Consider the following 13,077-nt stretch of genomic DNA (forward strand, 5'->3'; position numbering starts at 1 on the left):
GACAAGAAACTAATTCATTGTAATGGGATATTTGAACAGCTTAAATTGTAGTCAATCCCAATAGGATTTTGATTTTTTTTTATTGAATGGATATGTTGTTTTGAAGAGTCAAAACTGCAGATCTTCAATAGCTGTGCTTTTGAAATACTTCCAGAGATGGTGTCTTTGAACAAAATACATTCCCTTCTAAAGCAATCTACAAAAGCTGAAAAAGAAAGTTTAAGCACTAAGCAATTTAAAGAAATTCAAATGAATGACATGCTTAAATGGGTATAGCATTGTCAATTCTATGCAAAATTTGAGGTAAAGAGGTATCCTGAATCCTTAATTACACCTTGAGTACTTGACTTTTAAGAATGAAAAGTTTTATTTCACTTGCCATTTTAAGTATACCTCGGTTTGATGTTATGACTTCAAGAAATTTAATCAGAATTAATGTTAACTTTCATTAGAACAACACTGCCACTTTTCAAAGTATATTCATTCAAATATGTTGTCTTAATGGTACCACAAAAATGCACTGTTAACAACTGCAGCATCACTCCCAATTCAAAAAATAAGTTGAAAGACCAAAGTGATTACACACAAGGAGTTGCTCTCAAAGGGCCAACAAAAGTCCAAATTGTTTGCCCATGAATACAAGAACTGATCCTAGTAAGAGTGGCAATGTTAAATTGATATTTTATTTCAGGTGACTGGGGGGTGGGATGGTGTGGTATAGAAATCTTAATTCCAAAATTAATGAGGGCAGTATATTCATTCTTCTAAAAGCAACTTCCTATATTCCCACCACAAAGCGCAAGTCTCAAAACAGCTTGTAAGAAATCTACATATGCAAACTCTAGTTCTAAATTTGGTTTAAATATTCCCCTGATCACTTTTTTTTCCCAATTAGCAGTCACTCTAGCCCAAGGAATTTTTAATCAGGAACAAAATGGTATAGATTTATCGATGGAAGTTACCTAGTAGGTCTAGCATAATATAATGTGGAGTGTAAATATGGACATTATTCAGAGCTATTTTAATATAGCTGTTTATTTTCTCTCCCTATTTCCTTCTGATACATGCTAATTCTTTTAACCTCCGTTGAGAGGTCAGAAATTCCTGGGCTGCTATTTGGGTGCCATTAGTGCTATCCCAGTGATGTGAGGTAGAAGTATTAATCTCTTCCTCCACCTTGCAATATAATTCAAGGGTCTCAACTCGCAGCTTCAGCAGGATGTGACAGAACTTACCCAAATGAGGACAGATGGGTTTGTAGGTTAAATGGGATTTGGAGTTACAGTTGTTGGGTTTGGGAGGCCATAGCACTACCACTTTAAAAACCCTGTACTCTCAACAGTGTTTGTATTGTAATTATTCAGTTTTCAAAATTGTGTTTTAGTTTAGAGACAAAAATAGGATCAACAACAGAAAAAAAAAACACGGTTGGACAGTAGCTTTGTTTGGCTGGAATATGCAGAACTGTTGTTGCTGTCTCCAATAGACCACAGTTACATATCTGTTTCCTGGTGTATCAAGCTGAAAATTGACAACCCTGCAATTACTGAAGGATTTGTTGGCAGATTTGGTGAAGCTTTGTTTACATTGAAGGATTTTTTTTGTGGATTCCATGGCATTGTTAACTAATATATTTGAGAGTTTTACGGATGGTCATCACTATTTGGAACTTGCCCTGAATTTGTGAAACTCAGGTTTCTGAATCATTCTAAAACTTGAAATTTGGTTTTAACCTGTCGAATCTAAAGATGCATACTCTCATTCCTATCTACAAATTTTCATTATCTTCATTTTGAATAAAATATAATAATGTAAAATCATGTATTTGTTTTCTTCTATCTCTTTATCAACTGATTATGTCAAACAGTGCTGAGTTTCTGTGAGTTCAGGGTTTTGAACGTGTTTAGATTTATAGTTGCCAGATATAAGTTGGTTTAGACACCAACTTGTTCATTTTCATGCAAGTGCAGCAAACAAGTATCTCAGGAATAGAAGCACTGGCACTTGTTCCATAAGAGAGATTTTTCTGTGGTTAGGAAATTCATATTCAAATTTGAGACCCTCAAACTCTCAAGCCAAGGTGAGATACTAAAAAGGAAGAGACATGTCCAAAATCAGCTAATGCGTAGGCAACACAAAAATAAGTATCAAATCCAATCTAAGTTTTAAACTAAATTACCTTTGTTTTTAACGTTGCGTTTTTGTTTGCAAATACAGGATGATGTCAGACTATCCACAGCTTTTCATCTCCTAAAGATTATTGTCCTAGTCTCACAGTTACTTTGCTACCATTTTTATAATCTGAATGTATTGCTCTAAACTGTAAATATTTTGTGAATATTTGAAAAAGCATTTCAGAAGGTTATATGATTACTTTTGATGTGGTAGGGGAGGAGCTGAAATTCTGCTGCAAGTGATCAAACATTCATTGTAATATGATCTGTATGTCAGGAAGAAAAAATTACCATGAAACTGGCTTAATGGTAAAGTTCTCCAACATGATGACTTTGTTCTTTTGCAATTTCCTTCATTAATTAGTCATTTTTCAAAGCACACTGTTCATGTAGGGAATTGGGTGGGGGTATTTTAAAAATAAAACAAGTGAAATTAATTTTCATCAAAACCCATTCTACTTTGTAATGGCAGATTTAACTAGTCGTATCTGACTTTCACTGCTGATCTTCACTAATATTAAACTTATGTTTTTCATGAACTTCAAGACTTTTTTAAAAGTTCTTTTTCAATCAAAACAACCTACTAGATGATATTTCAAGCATAAGAATCTATAAGTAACAAACATTCTAAAAAAGCAGATTATAAGTTTAATGTAAAGCATAGTCAAAAAGGTTCCTGTTGATAACCCATTTCTAAATGGGCTTTTTGCCAATTAATGAGTGGATTATTACATTCAAATCCTTGAATTTAAAGAATCTTAGGAACAAATTTGAGTAATTTATCTTAATTAGGCACAGTACTCCATGGTTAGCACTGCTGCCCTACAGCACCAGGACCCGGTTCGATTCCAACCTTGGGCGACTGTGCAAACTCCACACAGACATTCTCCCTGTGTCTGCATGGGTTTCCTCTGGGTGTTCCTGTTTCCTCCCACAGTTCAAAGATGCTCAGGTTAGGTGGATTGGCCATGCCAAATTGCCCATAGTGTCCAGGTATGCGTAGGTTAGGTGGATTAGCCATGGGGAATGCAAGATTAGCGTTGGGGGTGGGTCTGGGTGGGATGCCGTTTGGAGGGTTGGTGTGGACTCGATGGGCTGATTGGCCTGCTTCCACACTCTAGAAATTTTATCTTCATTTTATTTTTCAAATACCTTCCTGTCTGTACAGTAAAATGTAGATATTGCATCTGATCTATAATTCACTGCTTGGGACGTTAACAGCATTCATGTTCTTTCAAGCACACTTTCAGTAACAACAAAGTAAATTTCACAATGTCACTTGATGATAGGATAGTTCTTGTGTTGTAAACTCCTTTCTTAAAATTACTTTTTATAAGGCTTGTGTTTTGAGTTCGATGGGCTCACTCCTAGGTTCTTGTTGCCCCTCAGCTTCTGGAGGGTGAGCTCCTTTAAGAATAGCCAGTCTCTCTGAAAGACCTCTCATCCTGGGGAAGAGGATAAAGTCATAAAGCAGTGCTGCTATAGCACCTCCTATGAGAGGACCTACCCAGAATACCTGCAAAAATAAAGAAATAAGAACAGAGTTGAGACAAATGATATTATCTTATTTGAATTAAGCACTTTTCCTCTATCTTTTTATATTTGATAGTAGCACACTGTTGTATTATGGAAACATTAAGGACAGGTCAGATCCTGTCCAGATGTAAACATTTTCCTGCAAGGGTCACTTTGTGATCAGGGGAAATTCCAGCTATGTTTCTTCTTCACTGCAAGCAGGGTGTCAGGCATCCTCAAACCAATCAGCCAACTTGGCTTAAGCCATACAACTTAATGATCTGAGTGGTGCAGTAGCTACCGTGAGTTAAGCATTTGTAATGTGTTTTACACAGGTTTTGCACAGTACAGCAATGGTGTGCAAAGTCTGTGTAATTGCATCCATTTGGTAGACTATTGAAAAGAAGTGGCTGTAAAAACCAGGATGCTTGTTCCTTTCCTCACCCAGAAAAAGTAAGGCTTTCTGATTTCCTTCCCCATACAGCCACACACTTTCTATGCTTGCTTCTGGATTGCAAGTTACAACATTGCAGTTTCTACAGGTAAAATCCGCCTTTTTCACTGCTTCGGAATGTACAGCTGTATTTTTTTTTAAATTATAGAGCTAATAAGTTACCTTTCTACAAGACCCCTTAGAGATCCAGTGAGATGTTTTCTTTTCTCATGACAGTTTTTATAAATTATCTAAATTAGATTGTTAATGACAATTTGTGCTGAATTAGGGAGAATTTTACATTTTAATTAGAACATAAATCCCTCTTTAGGAGTTTAAAGCTCAGGAGAGGCCATTTTGCCTTTTAAAGTAGTCTTTCAGATTACTTGGGAATCAAGAATACACTTAAAGAATATTTCAAACAATAGCTCAAAACTGGTACGCGGTGACTTACTGGAACTTTTGAAATTTCTGAATTGATGCATTTTCTAAACTGAAGCAATTACATGTGCAACCTCTTATTGAGTATGAGATAAGATGCAAACAAGGATAAATAAAATAAGTACTGTGTCTCCTTTGTAATGACCTTGTTGACCTCTATCCGAGGAGTCCTTGGTCATGAGTTGGAATGATGGGCAACTTTGCAAAGTTCTTGGGGTTACAAAAGTCACTATGGTTTCTAACTGGTTGCCTGGCTAGTGATTGAAGAAATCAACAGCCTCATGTTATGTGTTCTTTATTCAGCATCCCACTGTATTTTAGCTGAATTTTGTTTGTTCTTACCCAGTGGTTTCCAAAGTTTCTCGTAAGTATGGCTGGTGCAAAGGAACGGGCTGGATTCATTCCACATCCTGTATAATACAGCTGAATAAAAAGAAGATAGGCATAATTTCAAACCTTTTTGAACATTAGTTCATAAGATAGATGCTAATTTACAGCTGAGCACTCCATTTATCAATCAAATTTAATTTCCTGTTTAATTTCAACTGTTAGTGTTCAAAGTATGTAAAGAGAAAAGATCATTGGCCAATCAAACCAAATTCTTCCAGTGGACCACGAATTTTAATTTGATTTTTTTTCACAACTATCCATTTCTTTCTGATAGTGCACTATGATAAAACTTCCAACAAAACAGTTGAAATTTGAATTGCCACAGTAAAAATTAATTGAAATTGCCCAGAAGAGGTTGATACAAGTATAATGGCAAACTGAATAATAATTGTCTTTGCTTGATGTTCATATATGTGTACCTTTTGGCATAAGTTACTGAATAATGATTAAGAGCATGACCCCTGGGTAATTTGTCTCCCCTTCCTAGCCCAGAGGTGAGTGGGAACTTTGGTCTATTTTAGAACCTCAGTTGTGCCCTGGCTGGGATAGGCTAACTCACTACACACTGGGTGTCTTCTTGGTCTATATAACTCAATGTCACACTAAGTAATAGTACATAAGTTTGGATAGTGCGCATTTACCTTTGTTTAGTCTAGTTTCGACTCTATTTATTTTCTATTTATAAAGTTGCAGACTTACCCCAAAGAAATGACCCACAGTGAGAGAAAAACCAATGATGATAGCTGCTGAGCCCATAAATCCATTTCTGCGAATGTCTGTTGTGGCAAAAATACAGAGAACGAACTGAAGAGTAAGGAATATCTCCACAGCTGTACCCTGGCCCAGACCCACTCCAGCATGCAGCTAAAGAATATAAAAAAAACAATGGAAAATCATAACAGACTAGAAATTAATTTAGGAAATATTTACAGATGTCATTGATTTTGTTAGCAAACAAAAATATTCTATAAACTGCATAGACACATAAAATTTTAAAGCCGCCTCCTTTCCCTTGTGTATTTGGGGTGAGTCCATTTTAGGGTTTTTAACATTTTAACATTTAATGGGTGCTATATGATAGAACGGAGTGCAACTTTGGAAAAGTGACTCAGTCAGAACTAATAATGGTTGCTCATTAAGTGTCATTCCTTTAGAGTCAAACAATCACTTAGTAAAATAATCTAATTGAGGATAATTTGAATATGAGAGTCAAAATCACTGGAAAAATAAATCAATCTTCTTGACATCACATTACTACTACCTTTTGTGAATCAAATACCCACTAAACAACTGTCTATTGAGCTGTGAATTATCATTGAATTTTTGTGTCTATCAAATTGAGGGATATCCGTGCTGGATAGATAATGCAACTATTCCACTTTTGGAATTGGTGTTAGCTTCAAACAGTTGGGTAAAACCAAAACTGCCTCTACTTTACCGTAATTGTATGTTTTTGTCTTCAAGCTCAAAAAAGCTTGTATCACACCAGTTGTAAGGTTTTCATTTTCCATGAACTACTTTTCCATGACCTCTGAGTGAGAGTGGAAATTTGTGACAAACTAGGTATAATTCAGATTTGTGGAACCATGTTCATATGGAAATAGTTTGAAACCACCCAAACTGGTTTCAGATATGGTTCTGTAGGTAGCTAGTCATGATTTTAAAAAAGGAAGCTTTGTGAGGTGTGTAAGGTGGGAGGGGGAATATAATAAATAAAAAGGTAATGCTTTAACCTACCTCCCATCACGAAGAGAGTTGAATTATGATCTTCCACAACTGTAAGAAAAATCTATGCCTGTGAACTTAACACTGGAATAATGTATTACATAATCTAGGGTTTTCTTCAGCTTATTGGAGACTTAGATCATCTGAGAATTCAATCACAATCATAGTGAAATTTGACCAAAAAGTTTATTTTTAAAAATAACTGCCCTCTCTGCAATCCTAGTAATTTCCTATTTTCCATTTACACCACAAAACAGTCTTGAAGAAAGGATGCATAGTTTTCTAGTTGTGCTAAAGGTTAACATTTTTCTGCAACTGATATCAAACATCAATCGTGACTCTAATTATTCTTCACTCCACTCTGTTCTGTTGTACATTCTACAACATTTAACTTTGTGAGAGTAGGAAATGAAACAAAACACTTTTTTGAAAATGAAAGCTGGTCAAATGTTGACTATGCACACTTTCAGTATATTAACAGTCACATTTATATATGTTATTAGCTTATTGTGCATGTATCACACAAATGTTTTGCCATTGTCACAGGAGACTCAACCCAGTTGTAAATGTTTTGCTTTCTTGGCTGATGATCTGAGATACCAGACAACCCCTACAAAATGCTTTATTCTAATAAATTATTTGCTACAGTAAGCAGTTCATAGCAGGAATCCATGGCATGTTGAATTGAAAATCTCAAGTGATCAAAATATACATAAAAAATCTGTCAAGTACAGTGCGCTACCACTAAGTCCAGTCCCTAATATGCAAGCAAGTACATAGAAAATGATGATCGATCAGTTAATCTTTTTGGGTGGAGTTAGTTGAGGGAGAATGCTGAATAAATGTGGAGAATCACTGCTCTTTGAGTAATGCTATGGAATTTTATTGTCCGCTTAACACCAGAATAAGTACATGGACCATGTGTTTTGAAGAATTATCCTCTCTTTGTAGTCATTAAATCTAAGGGTATTATAAATTTATTGCCAAACTAAGTGTTTGATCTTGAGGGATGGGGGAGAGGGGAGGATGGATTTCAATTAATGATCTTGTGGGAAGTGTCGATGTCCTAGTGATCGATCATGCATTGCATCCTATACAGCCTAATGGTAAACTATGCAATTGAGCCCTGGCAAGCTGCCAATTGATTTTGCATCCAGTAATTGGTGAACCAGTAATCCTTCCCAGGCTAGTGCCAGTTCTGGCTAGTTGTCTTGGTCATTGGCATACCAGTGGTTAATTAGTGTTCAGCTTTTAGCGCAGACTTAGAGACCGCCATTGGTCTTCTCTCTGAAACAGGCAGGTAGCTGAAGGGGAGTGAATATTCATCTGAACCTTGGGAGTGGAGATGTTGCAGAATTACAGCACATTTTCCTGGTACTCGAGAATGACTTGTAATGATTGTGGCCAATTTACATTTTAATCACCAAATATTCAAAGCTTCGACTTACCAAAATCGAAACCTAAAAGCATCTTGAATATTTATTCCGATGGAATTCCATCGGAATTTATACTGAAAAATTTATACTCAAACTGAAAATGTTGAAACTAAAAGATAATACTTGATGTGATTGAGCTACTTCTGTTAAAAGATACTTGTCATATCCTTAAATCTTTCAGCTACATGTCAAAATTTTTCCTATATTGCCAGCTATTCTGAACTCCATTGAGTTAGTACATCGGCAAATGCAGGAACAACTTAATTCGCATCAAAAGCTTACACAATTACTAGTAATTTTTTGGCGCACAGCAAGATTCCACAAACAGCAATAAGAGTGATTCCGAGCCGGTCTAGCTTAGTCTTTTTTAGCGTACAGTCAAATCCTACCACCACAATTCCGATCAATAATTACTTAATAGGTGTTGCTGATGATTTGTACAGTCCAAGAACACCAAATCAAAAATTGGATCAATCAAGAGTTAGCTTGCTTTGTTGTTTTGTGCACAGGAGGATTCCGTAAAAGGTGAGATCCATAATCATCTGATCTCTTTTGGTGCAGTTTTACCCACAGCAAGTTTGCAGGAACTGCCATGCGATCACTGCCCAACTAGCCTGCTTTCGTGGCTTGTTGCGTACAGTAAGGTCCGACAAGCAGAAATGCGATCACGGACTGACTTTGCGTGGCATTTTGCGCACAGCAAGATCCCACGGAGCAAAGGTTAGGTCAGTGACTATTGAATTCGCTTTGGTATTTTCCATAGAACTGGATGTCATTAAAAAAAGTCCCATTAATGACCACTCTGGTCAGTTTTCGTGAATGTTTGCGCACAGCAAGATCCCATCAAAGAGCGACTTGTTAACTAATCGGCACTCCCCTACCCAGCAGCATAAACCATCCCGCGGGGTTGTCCTGATCAGTACAAAACCAAAAGCATCGGCAATGCATTTAGTCTGTTTTAGTGACGTTTGCGCACAGCAAGATCCCACCAATGACCACTCATAGTCTGTTTCAGTGATATGTAAGCACAGCACCATCCCAGGAATAATAATTTCACTCTCGTCTGCTTTAGTGATGTTTGCGCACAAGATCCCATGAACAACAGTCCCACGAATGATCACTCTAATCTGTTTTAGTGACCCTTTGCGCGCAGCAAGATCCCAATAACAACAATCTGATCAGTAGCCAGCTAATCTGTTTCGGTGTTTTGCGCACATTCAAATCGCACGAACAGCAAGCAATGAATCAGAGGCCACTTAATTTGTTTTGTTGCTAATTTGCATACAAGCTTCCAAAAGCACTACTGAGATTAGTGACCTATCCTTGCTCTTTGTGGTTTTGGTACTATTGGTTGAGAATGGAATCTTGCCCAGGTCACCAGCAGAGTTCTACTCTTCAAATATCGAATTGGGATTTGTTCGTTTATACATCACACGAGCTGTCATTGCCACTGAGACATACATTAACATTTGCGAGTGAGTTGTCGCTTTGTTTTATCATTTGCGTCCATAATGTGAATGCACTGACTTTAATTGCAGCCGCTGTCCATGCTCACCTTGATGAGCTATTACTCCGATTGCAGCCTTTAGTCTAAATGCTAAATGGGGCTGCTGCCAACAGTAAATGGCTTTCCTGGAGAAAGCAATAGTTGTGCATTTGCTCTATAGCACTGCAAATGTGTGGGTTTTACTGTATTTGAAACCGCCTGACTTCCTCCCGCCGAGTTATTCTGACCGCGATATCAGCATCTGGACAGCCCACCGGACCACTTAATCCGTTTTGCAAATCTTGGAAAAATATCCAATATCCTTTTTAGACTTGATACCAGTTTGGGAGATCGAAACCATTCACCTGATATGATATTTGGATTGTTCAAACCTCCTGCCATGAAAGTTCACCCTCCACCCCCAACTCGTTCCCAGCAAGATTTAATATATCAGTTAAAGCGATAGGAAGGGGGTCGGTTTTCTTCACATGCCCCGCCAGACGCATGTATCTGTTCACCAAGACCAAACGTTAAAGCTGCTACTGTAACATGTAAGTCCCAAAGCCTCATACTAGAATCACTTCTGCGAATAATGCAAACGCCAAGAATATATGGGGAGCTTTTAAGTCAATCAGCTTGTCACTCCAGAACTAGTAGTAATTCAAGCTGAGTGAAGCCTGCTATTGCGTAGTTTTAAAAAACTTTATTTCCCAGCAATTTACAAGAATAAAAATTGTATGCGACAACCAAAGCACCCTGTTCTGTCCTACTTGCTAATATCTCAAATCAGCTGGAGGGTTTCATTAACCTTTGGGCAGATTTCTAAGACCCTGAAAATGTCCAGACTGGTCCATTTAACGCACAGGGCCTTTATTGGAAATAAAATTCCTAGGTAACTGCGCCTGAGAAAAGTAACCCTGCAAGTACAGCTACAAGTGAACACATTCAATCATGTTATCTCAAGTATTGAAACAGAAATTAAGGCTTCTTAAAACGCATGACATTTCAGGAAACATCTATCAAATTGATGGGGCATTCTCAGGCTGTCATTTTGGATGCATTTGGATACTTATCTCAGAAACACTCAAATCAGCAAACATCTCAAAACACGCCAGATATTTAACATAGCAATGATCACGAAATACTACTGTTCCTAATTTCAGTAATCGATTTTAAAAAGAAAATGCGCACCTGGTCTACGTTTGAGGGTTAACCGCTAAAATACAGAAACATGATTTTTTTTTCCTTTGCCACATTCGCCCCTAAAGAAAGCCTGGAGTTGGACAGCATTTTATGCATCGTCGACCTCTCTTAGAGAAGTCCATAGAAATATGCAGGAACAGGAATGGTCTCACCCAGATTTTTAATGTAATTTTCTAAATATATGGCTCATTTTGTTTTGATAAATACTAAAAGTGACAGATTTAAATGCGAGTATGAATGGAAACGAAGTCTACCAAGACTTTGAACCTTCCTACAACTCAAGCTTCGGTTAAAGTTCTGTCTGTTTTCACCTTGTTGATTATATTGCCGAACTTCCTGTATTTTCATCGCTCAATAAACTTCACTGGATTAAACAGGATCGATCAGTCAAGGAGATCCACACAGAGAAAACCTGACTACCGTTCCATTTTTTTTGTTTTAATTTATCTTACATTATTGCTAGGTTAGAACCAGAAATAAATTATCTGTACTTTTCAAAACTTCGGTTGATTTGTCAAGATATCACATTCTTGGCTAAGAATTGCCGTGTTTACGAATTTTCAGAAAATGGCGAACTTCTTAAAATGTTGAATGATTTATTTGCATTTCGAGAGGAAAATCTCTTAATTTTGTTACGCTTAATTCCCAGCGGTAGGTAGATTCCCAAACTTTCCTTCCTAAAGTTCAGGCTGACTCACAATTAAGACGTTTCTTGAATACGTTCTGGAGAGCAGCATTCCCGCTTCATTCAACACCTTCAAAAGTGTATACAGCAAAATGCAGCCATACTGATTGATTATGTGCACTCACCGCTTTGACTCACAACAGACGAAACAAATACCTATTCAAAGTTGGAATGATGCCGTTTTAAATGACCAGAGATTTGTAAAGCTAGCGGAGCAACTTCCATCCCGGCACTTCAGATTAATGTTCTTTTTGAAAGATTTCAAGCACCAATTTACCGGGTTTGGTCGCATATTTCGCTGTCATTACACGTACTGCATTAATTTCCACATCACTTTTTTAAAAAAAATTATGCCGGCTGGAATATTGCAATATGATGCTTTATTTCCCTTTTCAAATCAAATAAAATTTAAACATCCTCGCATTAATTAGTTCAACGGAAACGTTTTAACATAGATCCAGATGTATTTTATTTCAAATATTAAATTATCAATTCGATAAAGTTTAGATTTTACAGCGGTTCAATTTGATGATATAGATTCTCGATTAATGTGTCTCGTATCTTTATACTTTGAAAATTGCGTTAGTTAATATTACCCCAATTCATTCTCAAAGATGTTTCATACTCAAGCCCGTTGTTTCAATAAATGAAACTTTTAGAAGTACTACTTATGGTCTCTACACGCTTACACCGTTATATTTTTTTGAAACGCCTTTCGAAACTCTGTTCATACTTTGACTTTCCAAGACATTAACTATTTTTCTATTTAATACTCGCTTTCAAAATAAGGATTTTTTTTTCCCCTCCAGATTCATATTTTAAGCTTTTTTCTCCTCTTAAGTGTACGTTTACCAACATATTTACCGTGTTGAGCCCCAGGTTGCCCCGGACCGAGGGAGGGGTGACCCCATACAGCACAGCTGCCCCCGCCACTGCCCCCAGGAGCTGAGCGATCATGTACATTACACAGCGGAATATGCTCAGCTGCGCCCCCAGCAGGTAGGCGAAGGTAACGGCCGGGTTGAGGTGTGCCCCGCTGACATGTCCAACCGCCTGTACCAGGGCAGCCAGGACAAAGCCAAAACCCAGAGAAACCAGCAGCACGTTCATGGGGCCCGGAGACCATCGCATGGTAAAGCCCAGTCCAAAAAATACGAAGAGCATGGTGGCAAAAAACTCTGCAAAGACTGCCCTCCAAAAGGAGATAGACTTCAGCTCCCACATCATTCCCGATCTTCCAAAAAGCAAACTATTAAAAGAAAACAGAAAATAAAAAAAAAGTGAAGTTATCTCCTCACTCCTCAAACATTCCCCCCAAATTTAATTGCACAGAATGACTATTTATAGGGGACTCTGAATCTGACAACATTATCTGTGGGAGGGACCTGTCCTGTTTGTCATTACATTTAACTGTTTCATCCCAGCGCACTAGGCATATTCCAGTGATTTATATTTCCCCCATCCTATTTCTGCAATCGACTATATACTTGGTAACGATTCTCAAAAATAAAAGAGCAATTAGGAAGGCAACGAGGGTCCATTAAATTAAATTAAATTGTGAAAGTAAAAACTTAATATCTTACAAACCC

General features: G+C 37.4%; 1 protein-coding gene across 1 annotated transcript; it reads right to left on the reverse strand.

Moving 5' to 3' along the window:
* Positions 1-116: 116 nt before the first annotated feature.
* LOC122543350 (lens fiber major intrinsic protein-like) lies at positions 117-12,854 on the reverse strand. Its single transcript, XM_043681936.1, has 5 exons — positions 12,353-12,854; positions 5,653-5,817; positions 4,906-4,986; positions 3,502-3,690; positions 117-205 (listed from the first exon to the last, which is right to left on the reverse strand). Exons 1-4 carry the CDS (start codon positions 12,713-12,715, stop codon positions 3,505-3,507), a joined length of 795 nt encoding a protein of 264 aa, XP_043537871.1. The 5' UTR covers positions 12,716-12,854; the 3' UTR covers positions 117-205; positions 3,502-3,504.
* Between the last annotated feature and the right edge of the window lie 223 nt (positions 12,855-13,077).

The sequence above is a fragment of the Chiloscyllium plagiosum genome, chromosome 43, assembly GCF_004010195.1.
Source record: "Chiloscyllium plagiosum isolate BGI_BamShark_2017 chromosome 43, ASM401019v2, whole genome shotgun sequence".
Classification (NCBI taxonomy): Eukaryota; Metazoa; Chordata; class Chondrichthyes; order Orectolobiformes; family Hemiscylliidae; genus Chiloscyllium; species Chiloscyllium plagiosum.